The sequence below is a fragment of the Amphibalanus amphitrite genome, unplaced genomic scaffold (genome assembly GCF_019059575.1).
Source record: "Amphibalanus amphitrite isolate SeventyFive unplaced genomic scaffold, NRLGWU_Aamphi_draft 000004F_arrow, whole genome shotgun sequence".
NCBI lineage: Eukaryota > Metazoa > Arthropoda > Thecostraca > Balanomorpha > Balanidae > Amphibalanus > Amphibalanus amphitrite.
The window spans coordinates 1,690,917-1,707,491 of NW_024881501.1; the positions used below are offsets into that span (position 1 = coordinate 1,690,917).

General features: G+C 58.1%; 1 protein-coding gene across 4 annotated transcripts in view; it reads left to right on the forward strand.

Annotated features, from left to right (window-relative positions):
* LOC122377363 (protein big brother-like) overlaps window positions 1–16,575 on the forward strand; it is a 36,046-nt gene that overhangs the window by 11,717 nt on the left and 7,754 nt on the right. For all 4 annotated transcript variants that reach the window (XR_006255851.1, XR_006255852.1, XM_043357299.1 and 1 more), the window contains exons 2-3: window positions 3,625–3,714; window positions 3,852–3,956. Coding sequence is in view for 2 of the 4 variants with exons in the window: in XM_043357299.1 (XP_043213234.1) it covers window positions 3,625–3,714; window positions 3,852–3,956 (195 nt within the window). In the remaining 2 variants the exon portion in view is untranslated. The remainder of the gene's footprint in view (window positions 1–3,624; window positions 3,715–3,851; window positions 3,957–16,575) is intronic.

Here is a 16,575-nt window from a genome sequence, read left to right on the forward strand (position 1 = left end):
GCTGAACGACTCTCCACTGCTTCTCACCTGGGGACGCCTCTGTCGGTCAGCATGGCCGGCCTTCCGACGGTGGCGCCGGCTGGCGGCTGCGCACGGAAAGCCCGGGGCAAAACAGCCAATCGTTGGTGCCGACGTAACCCTTTCTTTCCCCCTCCCTGCTACCCTCTATCCCCACCGACAGAGAAGTTTATGCCCCAGCTTCAGGCTTGGTATGTCCAGCTTAAACTCTCATTTGTTTCAAATAAATTCATCTTTGGTAGATTCACCATATTGCAAATGCAATTCCCTCACAGAATCAGTACACCATTATTTCTTGTCTTGTCCGCAGTACGCACAAAAAAGGGAAGAGCTTGAAGCATCGTTAAGACATTTAATAAATAATTACCATACGCTTAACTCAAAAGATAAATTAACTATTATACTTCATGGTCCTGGAAAAAACAGTAGCCTGTGTGTGGCTGTGGCTGCTTCGGTACAAAAGTATATCAGGGAAACCAAGCGCTTTGAGTCTTAAATATGAGATACTGTAAAGAAATATGATTTGTTAAAGGTAGGAAAGCCACGGAAAAGTGATGTGTGATGTGGGGTGTTTGTTGTCAGTTCTCATGGACCAGTGTGAATGATGTACCTCGACTTAAGCACGTAAGTGCTTTTGTACTAATTCATACATGCGTCTGGATGTTCAAATACATGTGATTGATTGATTGATTGATTGTGTGTGTGTGTCTGTCTGTTTGTGTCTGTGTCTCTGTGTCTGTGTCTGTGTGTCTGTGTTCGCGCTGGGGTGGTGGCGACCTTCCTGGCGGCGCCGGCAGAGCGGGGCCTCCCCGTGCCGTTTTCTCGCTGACCAGGAAACTGGCCGCCAGCACGGACACGACGCCGCACGTGAGTGACATCACACGGAACACGACACGGGCGCGGCCGGAGACGACACGGGAAAACGCCGGCTGACTGGGGACGAGGGCTCGAGCCGGAGCGTCTAACACCCCGGGACGCCGGGACCCCCGAGGGAAACCGACTGGGACGCCGGGACCCCCGAGGGAAACCGACTGGGACGCCGGGACCCCCGAGGGAAACCGACTGGGACGCCGAGACACTCCCCGAGGGAACCCGACTGGGACACCGAGACACTCCCCGACCCGGGAGAGAGAGCTGGGACACCGGGACACTCCCCGAGGGAGAGGGAGCTGGGACGCCGAGGCACTCCCCGAGGGAGAGAGAGAGCTGGGACACCGGGACGCCAGGACACTGTCTAAGGGAGAGGGATCGGAGACGGTACCCACAGGTCGGCCCCGTAAATAGGTACAATTCGCTCTATATCGCAGCGCTCGGTCCCTTGCTTGGAAATAAATCACTTAGGGATCTCCCCAAGCTAAAAAAGTTTTAGAGTCACCCTTGCCCCTAAGTAGAATATGAAGTGACACTGAATAACCGGGTACATCACAAATTTGTAGGAACTTGAAGTGAGGCAATCGCTATTCCCAGTAACGTATCAACAAATAATTCAATTTTGTATGTTAGGCAAACGTGAGGCAACTATTGTTGCACAATATTTCCACTAATATGATGCATGCTCCTTGCCTCCAGGTTACGTCTACCTAATTGACACCAAGCTGATCCCAATAAAAACGGCCCGGTGACATGACAGTCCGGCGAACTGTTTGGCCGCCGAGCCGTGCCAGCTGGGCGGCCGGGGGACACCGGCGGCAGTTTTTCCGGCCGCACGCGACGGTCCACTCGGCTGCGGCAACGACTCTGTTCGCCGGCGCGGGCCCGCCGGTGACCGGTGACCACTGGGGAGTGCGGCTAGTGGAGCCGCACATTGCCATCAGTACGTCAGGGCTCAGAGCGGCTCCTCCCGGGTGTCTGCGGCTCTGCGGGCTCGCGCGGTACACTACGCTTTGGTCATGGCCACTGGGGGACGGCAGATGCCAGCACGACCGCCTGCCGATTGTACTGGCGGCAGAGTCCAAATCAGACTGTTCTGGCACAGAGCCCCAATCAGACTGTGCTCAGTACTGGCACAGAGTCCCAATCAGACTTTACTCAGTACTGGCACAGAGTCCCAATCAGACTGTGCTCAGTACTGGCACAGACTCCCAATCAGACTGTACTCATTACTGGCGCAGAGGCCCCAGTCGGGCACCGCGGGCGGCGCAGAGTCCCCAGTCGGGCCCCGCGGGTGGCGCAGAGTCCCCGCTCCAGCCCCGCCGTCTTACGAGCCGCCACTCCATAGATGACGTCACGCGAGTAGAGAACGGGTTTTGCGGCGGCCGGGGCGAGTGTCGAGCCGCGCTCATGTTTTCCAGGAAACTGACGGCAGGGGCATTCCTGGAGCTACCGGCAGTGGCGGCGGCTCGGACGGACGGACGGACGGACGGACGGACAGAACTCACAGACGTACGGACGGACGGACGGACAGCCGCTCGGACGGCAGTCTGACGTTCGCGCAGTCGGCGCCGCCCCTGTCCCCTAGTCCGTGTACGCACCGACAGCCGCGCGCCGCCCCTGCCGCTGGTCCTCGCGTACACCCGCAGACAGCCGCGCGCCGCCCCTGCCGCTGGTCCTCGCGACGCGTACACCCGCAGAGAGTTGATTAGCCGCCGCCGATGGTGGGTCTTATGGTGTGGCTGAAGAGGAGGCTGGCTTTGCTCACACCTTGTTCAGACCAAAGCTGGCCCACTCTCTCGGTATAGACGGGCCGCGCTTTCTCGGCCTACTGAGGGCAGTGCCGCGCCGCATGCTGTCCTCATGGTCTCGTGTCTGTCGGCACGGACCACTGACCAGTGACCAGTGAGAACTGACCACTGACCAGTGACCAGTGACCAGTGGCTGCGTCCCCGGGAGGGCTGCGCGGCGCCGCGGCGCGGTGTTCGGGCGCGGTGATTTCCGCCGGCGGGGTCCCCCCCCCTCTCTCGGTGCCGCGGGAAGCACTCGCCCGCCGAGTTCCGATGACCGGCGGCGCTGCCTCGGATGGCACGTAACGGGCTCGGGGACTCGGGAAGGCCCGCCGGCAGAGAAGCTCGCCCGCTGGAGGAATACATAGCAGACGGACTGTACCAGACGACATCCCGGTTATTGATGGGAATGCCTTGCAGCTGATTCAGTTGCGTGTGAGCCGTTGAACGGCATGGCTCAGTGCTGAGTTTCCTCGGCGAACTTTCACTGCAAACACTGAAATGATCTTCCAAATTCCCTCCGTTTTGTATCGTCAAGACATGCGGATTTTACAAAACGTTCGTTCCTAACTCTCAATAACGATTGACATCGACAGCGCAGCTTTTTACGATGGCTATCTTTGGTTCCTGTAATGCGGAAACTTTTATAGACCATGCACGATTCGCTGAGGCGTGCTGCACGAGATAACAAATGCCATAAACGTAAACTTGAGGAACAATACAGGATACATACACAATTACATATGAGCATACTCGTAGGTGCACTCTTATAGACTGAAAACTGTTCACTGATAACAGCGCTAGGCCTCTGGCCGAATTAAAGCACCTGGCGCTCGGCCGACCTCAGCCCGCCTGGCCGTGCCCCGACCCGTGATTTGGCTGCGACCCGATTGGCCGGTTCCGGCCAGCTGACCTGGTACTGACCTGACCCGGTGTGTGCCCCCAGGCGAGGTACACCGGAAACCGCGAGAGGCCCATGGAGGAGCGCAGGGCCAAGTTCCAGAGTGATCTCAAGACCAACGGCCGCACTGAGCTGGTGAGTGACCCGCCGCTCCGACCGCCAATCGTGTCAGCCGACTTTACCTGACCTCAGACGACCTCACCTGACCTGAAACGACTTGGTCTGGCCTCAAACGGCTTTACCTGACAGTGACGTTTGCTCTCCGTCGACAGGCACTGACTCAGAACGGGCTAAACCTCATCCTGGAGTTCGACATTTCACCAAACGGCTACACGGGCCGTGCGCCGGACGTGGACTTCGCCAAGGAGCCGGGAATGGTGAGTGCCGTCAGATCACTCCGTGAGCACCTCGTCTCTGGATCCCCTCCCCGCTCACAGGTTCCCCGGTCCCCGGTACCCGCTCACAGGTTCTCCGTTCCCCGGTACCCGCTCACAGGTTCTCCGTTCCCCGGTACCCGCTCACTGGTTCTCCGTTCCCCGGTACCCGCTCACAGGTTCCCCGTTCCCCGGTACCCGCTCACAGGTTCCCCGGTTCCTCGACGCCGCTGCGCGCGCGCCGTGCTCGCCCCGACGGCTCGACACTTACCTGCTCCCCGCCACCGCTAAAAATCCACCGGTTTGTCGGAACAGCAAAGTCTTCCTAGTTCCTCTTCCTGCAACGCGCCTCCCCTATTCTCGCTCAGCGGACATTGTCACGCCGGGCTCAGCCGGTGCGTCAGTACGAAGAAGGCTGTCGGCAGCCTCAAAGACGGCCAGTTTCCAAGTGCCGGCGCACTGACGGCCGAGTGATGTATGAGGCGTTAGTCACTGCGCAGCTGTATCAGGCGTCAGTCACTGCGCAGCTGTATCAGGCGTCAGTCACTGCCCGGTTGTCAGAGCCGTCAGTCACTGCCCGGCTCTATGAGGCGTCAGCCGTCAGTCACTGCCCGGCTGTATGAGGCGTCAGCCGTCAGTCACTGCCCGGCTGTGTTAGGCGTTAGTCACCGCCCGGCTGTATGAGGCGTCAGTCACTGCCCGGCTGTATCAGGCGTCAGCCACTGCCCGGCTGTATGAGGCGTCAGCCACTGCCCGGCTGTAAGAGCCGTCAGTCACTGCCCGGCTGGGTACTGTATGTATTAGGCGTCAGTCAGTCCCCACAGGTCCGCCCGCCGTCCGCTGTTCGCGGTAGCGCGGCCCTCGCCCTGCCGGCGGTTCACACCACTCTTCCGCCGCGCCCGGCGCGGATATTACATGTCATTACAGTGGCCGCTCAGCTTCACTGCACAGGCATCTGCGGAGCCAAACTGCCTCTTCGCGGCCCCAGCGAGCGGTGTCGAATTACTGGGCCGCCTTAAAGGGACTGTCCCACCTTAACATTAGAATTGAGTTGAGATAGCCATCTTGATGGGCGTTCTTTGAAAATCAGAGTCGTGAAAACCGTTTCTCCAGCAATTACTTCATCGCAAATAAATTCGTGTTTGATTTTGACATCTGTGCAAATAAGTGCCACAATGTATTGGTATTGGCACTTAAAACCTGTGACGTTTCCGCCTTTTCCGAAGTTTCTGTATCTGTCGACATGTTTTTTATTGAAACCTTGAAAAATAACAACGCCTCTTGGAACAGCGCCCGGCGCCACGAGGTGGAGAATTAAATTGATATGCCAAGCTAATTCTAATAGTCTTCTAATTCTAGCAGTATTTTTATTTTTGTATTTAAATATATAAGAGGCCGTCCTACATGTGACTGAAGAATGCAAGAGCCATGAACTTATCAATGGCAGGTGTCAAGTTCAAGTGTGCAACTCACTGAAATTAATCATAGTATCAAAATGATAAATGATTTGCTCACTGCTGTTTCAACTCCATAATCAAGACATGCTCTGAGGAGTCCACAATCTATTGATGGTGACAACTAAGGAAGAGACAATGAATGTTCACCTTTTTATTTCTGAGCATCCAAGACGACTAACCTTGAGCCGTTAAACATTGATAATACCCTGTTTGCTGAAGTGTGGGTGGCCTGAGGTCGACCATGTCTAGTAACGAACTGTTGTTTGTGTAAACACCATGCAGAGGTATTTTGAAATAAATTTTAGTGATGTAATGCATCATTCTTTGAACTGAGTTGCTGATGGCGGATGAAAGCGGAAGTGCTGCACGTTGAATCAGAAATGCTCTGTTGCGCTTTTAAGCTTATGTTAGATTTTATAGATGGCTTAGTTTTCCTGCAGATTTCATCTTAAAGCTGTTAATAGTGTTTTACCTTTGTTTCCTGGGAGCAGATCCAGCTACTAACATGAGCATGGGACCAGGACTGGGCCTTTGTACCACAGTCGCTGCGCTGCTTGTCAAAACCTAGGTAATGTGCTTTGTTAGGCCATGCTGTGCATTTTTTAAACCTTTAGAGTACTTTGTGATCATTGACACACATAGTGCACCTGACAAACAGCAGCAAAATCACACCCCATCCTTACCTCTGTGCAGTGTCACCCAACAGACAACAGGGCTTCAAAACAGGCAGGTTCCGCATTCAAGTCGCTTCTTGCAACTATGTGACTAATGTTAGGACAATAGACGTGCTGCACAGGGAAGGTGTGTTCTTTGTAGATCTTGAAAAATGAAGTCATGCCTAAAATTCAGTTTAGAATATTACAATTACAAATAACTTGGATAAAAGTTGCAAAACATGAACTCTGGCTGGTCAGTTGAAATATCTTGAGTCAGTGAACCACGCCTGGGCTGGAGGTGGTCAGTTCCCTGACTTGCGCAACCTCGGGCACCTCGGGCAGGAGCTGTGGGACTTGTACATGGACAAATTGAATAGATGCTAGCCTAGATTATGTCGTGGCTGCAGTCCAAGACGTGTTCACCAGTTGCCGTTGCTGCCGCTGCCTGCTGCTGCCCTGCGTGCTGGCTGGCAGCTCACTGCTGGACTGTTTGCGCGCCAGGCATCCTACTGGACGAGTGGGGTAGGTCGCAGATCTTTGAGAGTGAAATGTTTGGTCTAAATATAGCTTGAAACTCTTACAAATAATTTAATTAAAAGGCAAAATTTCAGAGGACTCCATTGGTGTCTCAGTGGTGACAATCAGAACTTGATCAGAACTGTTATCATGCTGATTGCTGAAACTGAAGATAGGGCTGAGCTGGTAGGCTAGAATTTAATATGCAGGCTTACAAGGTCCCCAGTTAATCCACAAATTTGTCAGACTTGCCTGTAGATAAATTCATGCAGATGAAATGTTTCTGGCAGATAGCCCTGAGGCAAAATGCTATTCAAGCTTGTTCCGCAGCTCGTTGCGTTCCACATGAGCCACTAAATCAGTCACACAACTCTGCCAAATGTGCTGAAAGGCCACGATTTTTCCAATAAGTAGGTATATTTATTATTTTTCACAGACACAACAAAAAAGAAATGCAGGTCACTACAATTCATTCTGCTTCAATTACAATTGCTGGAATGTGTTTTGCAGACTTATTATATTGAATCTTGAACAGACTATATTATATTACTTTGCTCATGGGCCCAGGCCAGTACTGCAGAGTATGGCTCGCAGGTCGCCAAGGAGCACTGGCCTAAGTTCAAAATTGACACAAACCCTGCAAACTGAGCCAGAAAATTCACACCAAAGGGGCTGAGAGAACACAAAAAATGCACCAAACCCCAAAATGGCCAGTCAAAATCTGCACTGACCTCAAATCCCCACAATGCTACACATCTGCACCACAGCAAGCCAAATTCGCACCCCGCTACACTAAATCTGCACCACACCAAACCAAATCCACACCGCACCACACTTAAATCCGCACCAGACGAAGGAGTCTGCACTGACAACATCTGGACAAAATTGCCATACTTTGCAGTCTGGCTCATGGCTATATCCATTGTGATTCTTAGGTCTGATTATTGAAGTTGAGCTCACTTCCATCATCCATGTGCCCAAGACATTGTGGGCAGCATCAATAATCAAACATCAATATCTTGCTTTTGCTTGTTAGGGAGCATTCTATAATCTTTTAAAAATGATAAATAAGGCCTTGTTGATATTCTTTGCAGTTTGCGACCTTCTTCTTGACAAAGTTCAAGCTTCAATTTTCCAATTTTCATTTCAATCCTTTCCATGAACACAGCCATGAACATTGAACATGTTACCTTGCATGTTACTAAAATACCAATTTCCTGAGTTTTGATTTCATGCGCAATGTTTGTACTATTCGCGGCAGAAGCGTAACAAAACTTTGTGCCACCGATTTGGCAGCTAGGAAAAAAACTTTACCCGATAAAAAAACAATCATATGACGTAATCGATCCAAAAGCTTTAAATTGGAATTTTTAAACAATTAGCCAACTATGGGCCGAATGTTTGCCAATTCCGTGTACAGGGGCCCCTAATCTATGTCTTGCAACACAAGAACAGTATATCATAGCAATTTTTTGAAGGTGGGACAGTCCCTTTAACAGCACGTTAGACTTGCCATGGTGCAAATCAGATGCAGGAGCGACGCGGCCTGCCGTCAGAGACGTCCACCACTGCAATCGGCTCCACCCCGATTGCTTACAAGTGCGTGCCTCACAAGTAGGATTGTTTCCCCAACTGGACCGTCTGCGCTCGAGACCCCAGTGGCGGTGACCTTTGCCAACTGGTGGCGCGGCCTCCGCTCCGTCCGCTCGGCAGTGTTTGAATACCTCCCCGACGGAGGTCCGCCGCTTCCCAGCCAATCTGCCTAATCGCCGACAACAAGTGGCGGCGCTGCGCCATCGCGGCGCTCCTGCGACACTTTCGGCGCGCGGCGCTCCCAGCTGTGACAGACTGCTGCAGGCTGGCCGCGCCGGACAGTCGCTGGCTAATCGCCACACTGGCACGTATGATTTGTACGTGTCGACGAGGGAATGGCATGTGCGGAATGACGTGCCATGCATTGGCGGGGAGCTCCGGCTTGTGGTAGCCTCTGGGGGAAGCCCAGAGAAGTAAACGGTGGCAAAGAAGCAGGGAAGCTGGGCCACCAGAGCTGGGAGCTCGGGTCGCTGCGGGTGCGGCGTCGGTGACATCACAACCATCGCCACCCGCGCCTCCAGCGAGATGGGTGCGAACTGCGCTCCCGGACCGGAGGTCGCGCACTGTCACCTCCGCCGGTCGTCCGTCGAGTGCTCATGGAGCAGTGCAGCGGGTGGTCGGGTGCTGAGGATGGAGGCAGCGGAACAGCTCCATTGAAACTGGCTCGGTTGGTGAGGTCCAGAGCGAGCCGTCCCTGTTCGGAGCGCTCCGTCGTCCCTGTATGTGCTGCACCGCCTAGAGCGACGAGTCGTCGCTCCGTCGCTCCGCGCAGGGAGCGCCGTGTGGCCGCCACGCTCCAGGGGCTGGCTGGAGGCCGCAGTACAGCGCGGCGCAGTGGGAAGGGACTCGCCTCCCTGGCCACCGGCAGGCGGGCCAGCCGGCTCCCAACAGTCTGTGAATCGCGGTGCGAGCCGCGCAATGCCGCTCGGCAGTGCCGCCACACGTGGAGGCGGGCACGCCGTGGGCCGGCTGCTCGTGCTCAATTGCAACTGGTCTGGTGGCGAAACCCACGAAATCCACACCTCTGATGGTCTGATGGTCTGCGTCCCCCGCGCTGCGCCGCGCCGTCTCGTTTCAGTCAGTCTCTGGGCGGCTGCGGCCGGTATTAGTGCCTCGGTCAGTATATGGGCGGCTGAGGCGGTGCTGGACTGGTGCCTCGGTCGGTATCAGCTGCAGCCGGTGACCGGGCGGCGGGCCTACTCCGGGTGGCTGAGGCCGGTGAAGTCTCCCAGTGGGGTATCGGGTGCCGCGCACCCATCCGTCAGGTGACCGGCCCGCGCCGGCCGGTCCCAGGCCGAGTGGCGCCGCCGGCGATAACTCACACCCGTATGTGTTATTGTCGGTGGGCTCCTAATTTAACGGCCACCAGGAACGGCCGGCTGCGGCCGGTAATCAGCCGCCGCCGGATGCATTGACGCCGCTTTCTCAGCTGTTACTCACAGTTGAAGTATGGTGCGTCTGGCCGCCGCGGCTGCGGGGCTCGGTAGGTAATTTCTCCGCGCTGCACTGCAGGTGTGTTGCCACCCAGATGATGGCCGAGCCGGGCCGGCCAACCGCGCCACCGTGCCGGCCCGCCGCGCCGATATAGTTCATGTTTCCGGCGCGTGGTGATACATGCTTGCGTTCCTTGCACACCGGGCTTAATTGCATTCATGATCCTGACTTGTTTAGCGTGAAATATAATTGAGCGACTTTTCCGTTGCACGCTGGCTGAACGGGAGCCGCAGCTGCCACGGTCCACACTCCACCACCACAGCCCCGGAGCAGCTGTCACGGTCCACCACCACAGCCCCGGAGCAGCTGCCGCAGCCCACCACAGCAGCTGTCACAGCCCACCACAGCAGCTGTCACAGTCCACCACCACAGCCCCGGAGCAGCTGTCGCAGTCCACCACAGCAGCTGCCACGGTCCACCACCACAGCCCCGGAGCAGCTGTCGCAGCCCACCACAGCAGCTGCCACAGTCCAGGAGCCACAGTCCACAGCCCCGGAGCAGCTCCACACTCCACAGCCCACCACAGCAGCTGCCACAGTCCACCACAGCAGCTACCACAGTCCACCACAGCCCCGGAACAGCTGTCACAGTCCACCACAGCAGCTGCCACAGTCCACCACAGCAGCTACCACAGTCCACCACAGTCCACCACCACAGCCCCGGAGCAGCTGCCACAGTCCACCACAGCCCGGGAACAGCTGCCACGGTCCACCACCACAGCCCCGGAGCAGCTGCCACAGCCCACCACAGCAGCTACCACAGTCCACCACAGCCCCGGAGCAGCTGCCACAGCCCACCACAGCAGCTGTCACAGTCCACCACAGCCCCGGAGCAGCTGTCACAGTCCACCACAGCAGCTACCACAGTCCACCACAGCAGCTGTCACAGTCCACCACAGCAGCTACCACAGTCCACCACAGCAGCTGTCACAGTCCACCACAGCCCCGGAACAGCTGCCACGGTCCACCACCACAGTCCACAGCCCCGGAGCAGCTGTCACAGCCCACCACAGCAGCTGCCACAGTCCACCACAGCAGCCGTCACAGTCCACCGCAACCCTGGAGCAGCTGCCACAGTCCACCACAACAGCAGACAGCTACCACAGTCCACCACAGCAGCTGTCACAGTCCACCACAGCAGCTGTCACAGTCCACCACAGCCCCGGAGCAGCTGCCACAGTTCACCACAGCAGCTGTCACAGTCCACCACAACCCCGGAGCAGCTGCCACAGTCCACCACAGCAGCTGCCACAGTCCAGGAGCCACAGTCCACAGCCCCGGAGCAGCTCCACACTCCACAGCCCACCACAGCAGCTGCCACGGTCCACCACAGCAGCTGCCACAGTCCACCAGAGCAGGCAGCACCTACCTGTCGGCTGGCAGAGCTGTGGAACAATTCCTCGCGGTCTGTCCCCGCCACGCAGCAGCAGCTGGCCGCGGGCTCCCACAGCTGGCCGCGAGCTGCCGCATCTCCGCGGGCTCTCACAGCTCGCTGCGGGCTCCCACAGCTGGCCGCGAGCTGCCGCAGCTCCGCGGGTTGCCGCAGCTCCCCGGGCTCCCACAGCTCCGCGAGCTGCCGCAGCTCTCCGGGCTCTCACAGCTCGCTGCGGGCTGCCACAGCTGGCCGCGAGCTGCCGCAGCTGCCGGGTTGCCGCAGCTGCCGGGCTCCCACAGCTGGCCGCAGGCTCCCACAGCTCGCTGCGGGCTCCCACAGCTCGCTGCGGGCTCCCACAGCTGGCCGCGGGCTGCCGCAGCTGCCGGGCTCCCACAGCTCCGCGAGCTGCCGCAGCTCTCCGGGCTCTCACAGCTCGCTGCGGGCTCCCGCAGCTGGCCGCGAGCTGCCGCAGCTGCCGGGCTGCCGCAGCTCCGCGGTGCACGTAGTCCGTCGGTCGGTCGGTATACCTCGCCACCGTCAGCCGCTCATTTTAACGGCGCCATATATCAATATAATTGCCATTTTTAGCGGCCTAATCGCTGCCGGTGGCGCCAGAGGCGCGCTGTGTAACACGGTGCGGCGCGCCGCGGAGCTGTCGGCTGGCGCGCCGGACGTGTGCCCCGCTCTGCCGGTCGCCGGTAATTGCCGCCCCCCCCCCCCCCCCACCCAGTCCTGGTAACCGGGCCAGGTGACACCGCTGCTCCTGGTAACCGGGCCAGTGTGACATCGCTGCTCCTGGTGCCGCTGTCCAGGTGACACCGCTGCTCCTGGTGCCGCTGTCCAGTGTGACACCGCTGCTCCTGGTGCCGCTGTCCAGTGTGACACTGCTGCTCCTGGTGCCGCTGTCCAGTGTGACACCGCTGCTCCTGGTGCCGCTGTCCAGTGCCGACCAGTGGCGAGCTGTCCTTCAAACATGAATAGGCGGAACACAATTTCAATCAATGAGTTGGCTCAAGTTATTACTCCATTTATGTTTCGACGAAGCATCAAAATCAATGCTGCTTAGCGACAGCAGGACTACGATCATCTCCATTAATACCAATGGGACGCAGTCCGAAAGGAAACTAACTCGATATTCGGTGCTTGTAAACCCAATATTTTGGGTATTGTGTAACTGTTGGATACCTATGTTGCTCTCTCAATATAGGTAGGTGTTATTGAATGCATTGAATATGGTAAGCTATGATCGACTTTCTCTCATAGTTCGGATGTTGGCTCGTTTTCCCGTGTTTTTTGGTTAGATACCTACATATTTGATTGGACACATTGGTTTTTCCATTAGGTATCTGAGCTCCTCGCCACCACTCCGGAATGGCCTCGAATTCGGAGAACACAGACCCCGATAGCCTGTACCGGACCGCTCCGGCTCCTTCTGCAGCAGGAGCTCAGTTATACATAGCTGATCGGCGCTGATCTGTCGCCGGCGGTCATTGGACGCCTTACTCTGCGCTGGTGGCCTCACTCGCTGCTCAGCGATCGTTAACAAACGAGATTCTACGAATTCTACATGGTGGCTCATTCGATTTAACCGCTGTTCCCAGGTATTAATTCCAAAATAGTCTGGGTGAAATATGTGACAATAACCACTATTTAGGCGTGCCATTCGTCTGTGTGTAATTTCCAAAAGTGCACAGTTCCAGCGCAGGCATGATGTGCATTTTTGCCCGTCATGCACGTCGTCAGCGCGCCCGGTCGCCGGCGGACTCGCGAATTTGCACGTCTGCGTCCCTGGTATCTGCGTCACTGGTACCGCGTCACTGATATACTGCTACTGGTATCTGCGTCACTGGTAACGAGTCACTGATACAATTCCACTTGACATGGTACCGCGTCACTGGTACCGCGTTGTTGTCTCTGTCGCTCCGCCGAGTTGTCTCTGCTCCTCCGGTAATGGGACGGCGTGCGTTGCAGATTCGGCGGTGAGCGCGCGGTGTGAATGCCGCGCCGCGTATTATTCACAGCGCTGCACTAAGTGGCGTGCAGAGGGTCTGTTTGCCATGCAAAACGCTCGAGCGCACGCCTCGCCATGAGCCCGCCGAAACGGCAGCATATCCTGTAGAATTAGGCCGAAGTGCGATGACTTCCGATAAGCCTGAAGCGGTTTCGTTTCCGTTTCTCTGAGTTAAGCCATCTGATTTGGCGCCGTTCCGTGTGGCCTGGACGGCCCGTGCCGTTGTAACTGTGCTGGGCCGGGGGGGGGGGGGGGGGCGGCCCGTGCCGTTGCAACTGTGCGGTGGGGTGGTCGGTCCGTGCCCCGTGCCGAGGTATACCACCGCCGCCACTGCCGGCCGCCCCTGACGCGCCGCCGGACCGGACCGCGGCCGGCCGCTCCCGGCGCGCCGCCGGACCGGGCCACTGCCGCGGCCGCTCCCGGCGCGCCGCTGCGCCCCGAGTCTGCACGGCGCCACGGCACACGCAACAGCGGCGGCGCTGACTCTGCCGGACGGCGGATTAGCGGCCGTGACGTCTGGCGACGTCAGCGGTGACGTCGGAGGGTGACTGGCCGCCGTGTCGGTGACGGGGCCCCCGGCCCCGCGCGCCGTCTCCGAGTAGTGCGCCGTCGACCGGGAGAAATCGGCTGATTACGAGCGGCGCCGGGTCGCTCCTGAGCGCCGCCGGGTCGCTCCTGAGCGGCGCCGGGTCGCTCCTGAGCGCCGCCGCTGGCCGGCTCAGTGGCGAGACATTCCGGGAACTCATACTGCGCGACCAGGCCGACCGGCAGCGCGCGCCCCGCCGCTCCGGCCCACCGGCTTTATTGCATTCTTGGCGACAGGAATGGCTACTCGCATTCCTTCGACTGCAGACGAGCGTAAAGGGGATCCGAGTAAAAAAGGCGGCGCTCTGCGCGATCGGCTGGCTGCGGAGGACGCTATTCAGTGATCCCCATATGGCAGTAGGTGCCGGTCGGTGATAAGGTCCAGGCGGAGCAGTGGAGCCGGGTGCGGCGGAACGGCGGCGGTCCCCGATCGATCGCGCTGTGCACGCCTGTCCGGCGCTCTCCCAAAGTACCATGGTATTGCATGATCGCCGCCCGCGCTGCAGCGACTCGCCGTGTTTTCCAGCCCGTCCATCATATTACGTGAATGCTGCAATGGAGAGAAAGGAGGAAACTGGCCCGTGCAGTCACGCAAAACTTTTGTCTCTGTGCGTAGTCCCTTTCCCAGAGGCCCGAGCTGATCAGGCAGCTGGCAGGCGGTGACTGATGTACTGCGCGTCTGTTGTGCCGCCGCTGATATGGTCTCTGTCGCTGCCATGTCGCCGCTAAGATGGTCTCTGTCGCCGCTCAGATGGTCTCCGTCGCCGCTCAAATGGTCTCTGTCGCCGCTGAGATGGTCTCTGTCGCCGCTGAGATGGTCTCTGTCGCCGCTGAGATGGTCTCTGTCGCCGCTCAGATGGTCTCCGTCGCCGCGCCACTAGTCTTGTCGGCCGCGCCACTAGTCGCGCCGGCCGCGCCGTTACAACACCGGCCGGTCACGGAGCGTCACCGGTGCGTCACCACCGTCACCGGCGCGTCACGAATGTCGGCGCGGCGCCGGCGGCTGGTCGACCCGCCGCTCCACTGACTGGGCCTGTCGAACTGTCTGGGTGAGGGGTCCGGTGAACCTGACCGCCCCGTCAGGACGAGCTGTAATGGGCCCGGTGAGCCCACCCAACACCACCGTACCGGAGAGCCTCCAGCTGCGGACTGAGATGTAGTGACTGCAACACACCGGGACGGGAGGATGCCATTGAATAAGTGGAAATGACAACTGGCTACTGCACCTGGTTCCTGGCTGGTCGGTGGTCGCTGCTCATCATTGCCTCGCAAGAGTATTTGAAGTGCGAAATCCCTCCCGATCGGGGGCGACACACATTGGCGCCTAGAGTCGGCCCCCGAGGAGGCGGCAGGGAGGTCACCGTCCCACCGTCACCAGTCCTGCCCGTCCCGCCGTCACCAGTCCTGCCCGTCCCGCCGTCACCAGTCCTGCCCGTCCCGCCGTCACCAGCCCGCCGTCACCGTCCCGCCGGCGCGGTGGCGTGCCGGGCCGATCAATGCGCCGGCGCGCCCGTGACGACCGGCCGCCCATAAAGCCGGCCGGCCGCCCGTTACGGCCGCTTTACGAGTGCGCGCCACTCGTCGGCCCGGCGCCGATGACACCTTAATGACACCGGCTACAAATTCGGCCAATTACGGCGCATCTGGGCGCCGTCGGTGTCGACGGGCGCCGTGTCGGCGCCGACACGCCCCGACAGCCGCGGCGCGTGCACACACACACCCGGCGAATATTTGATTCGTCGCACCTGGCGGGCCACTTTGGACCGTCATCAGGCTTTGGACGGCAGTGCTGGCGTCCATGCCGCCGGGTCGCCTCCAGCTCACACCCCGCCGGTAGTCGCCACCGACGGCTGGCGGCGGCGACAGTCCCCTACCTGGGGCGGCGGCGACCTCCCTGCCCCCTCCCCGGGCGGCGGCGGTGACGGCGGGACGAGCAGGGCCTGGAGGCGCCGCCACCGCTGTGACGGCCCCGTCATTGCCACTGGCCGCTGCTGAAACGTGGTTACGCTGCCAACGGCACAGCCTGAATGTGATAGTTCCGACTACTTCGCCATAAAGCTGCAACGATAAGTTTTGCGCCGTAGGAGCATTTTCTGGGGTGCAACTCCTGGGTAAGACGTGTGTTGACTAACTCGGCAGAGCCGCGTTCACAGTGGTACTGCGGGTGGTCGCGTGATCCGGCGGTAGCTACTTAGCAGCTTAGACGAGCGCTCCGAGTATGACTGACGCCGCCGCTGGTCAGCGCGGCTTTCCCACGGGTGGCGGCGCCGGCGGCACAGGCACACCCAGTCACAGCGCAGTCGCACCCCGTCACAGCACAATCACACCCCGTCACAACGGCACTACTACCCCGTCACAGCACAGAAACACCCCGTCACAACACAATGACACCCTGTCACAACACAGCCACCCCGTCACAGCAGATTAACACCCCGTCACAACACAGTAACACCCCGCCACACTCCGCCACAATCCGTCACAGCAGAGTAACACCCTATCAGCACAGTAACACTCCGTCACGGTGGCAGTGCCGTCAGTAACATACCGTTCAAAGTTCAGACCTGTTCCCCCGCGCCGCAAGTGTATCCCACGCGCTGCCAAACGCCGGCTTCAATCCGTCTAGGAAATGTTGCATAAGAATAAAGTGATTAATACCATGGTTAATTACAAGCGCATGTGTAGTGAAAACCAGCACAGTGATGATGAAATCGTCATGACATTTTAATCCTTGCTACAAAATACCGGAGTGAGCACTAACTTCCTTAAATAACAAGAAGACAAGCGTGACATAGAACAGTTACGGAAAGTCCGCGGCTTTGTACTTGCTTTAAACAGCTTTATTTAAGTAAATTTCGAGTGATCGAGTGAGTGAACTGATTAGTAAGCTATCAGTGATTAGCCCCAGGTGTCTGGTAAGGAGAACGGACGGCTCCGAG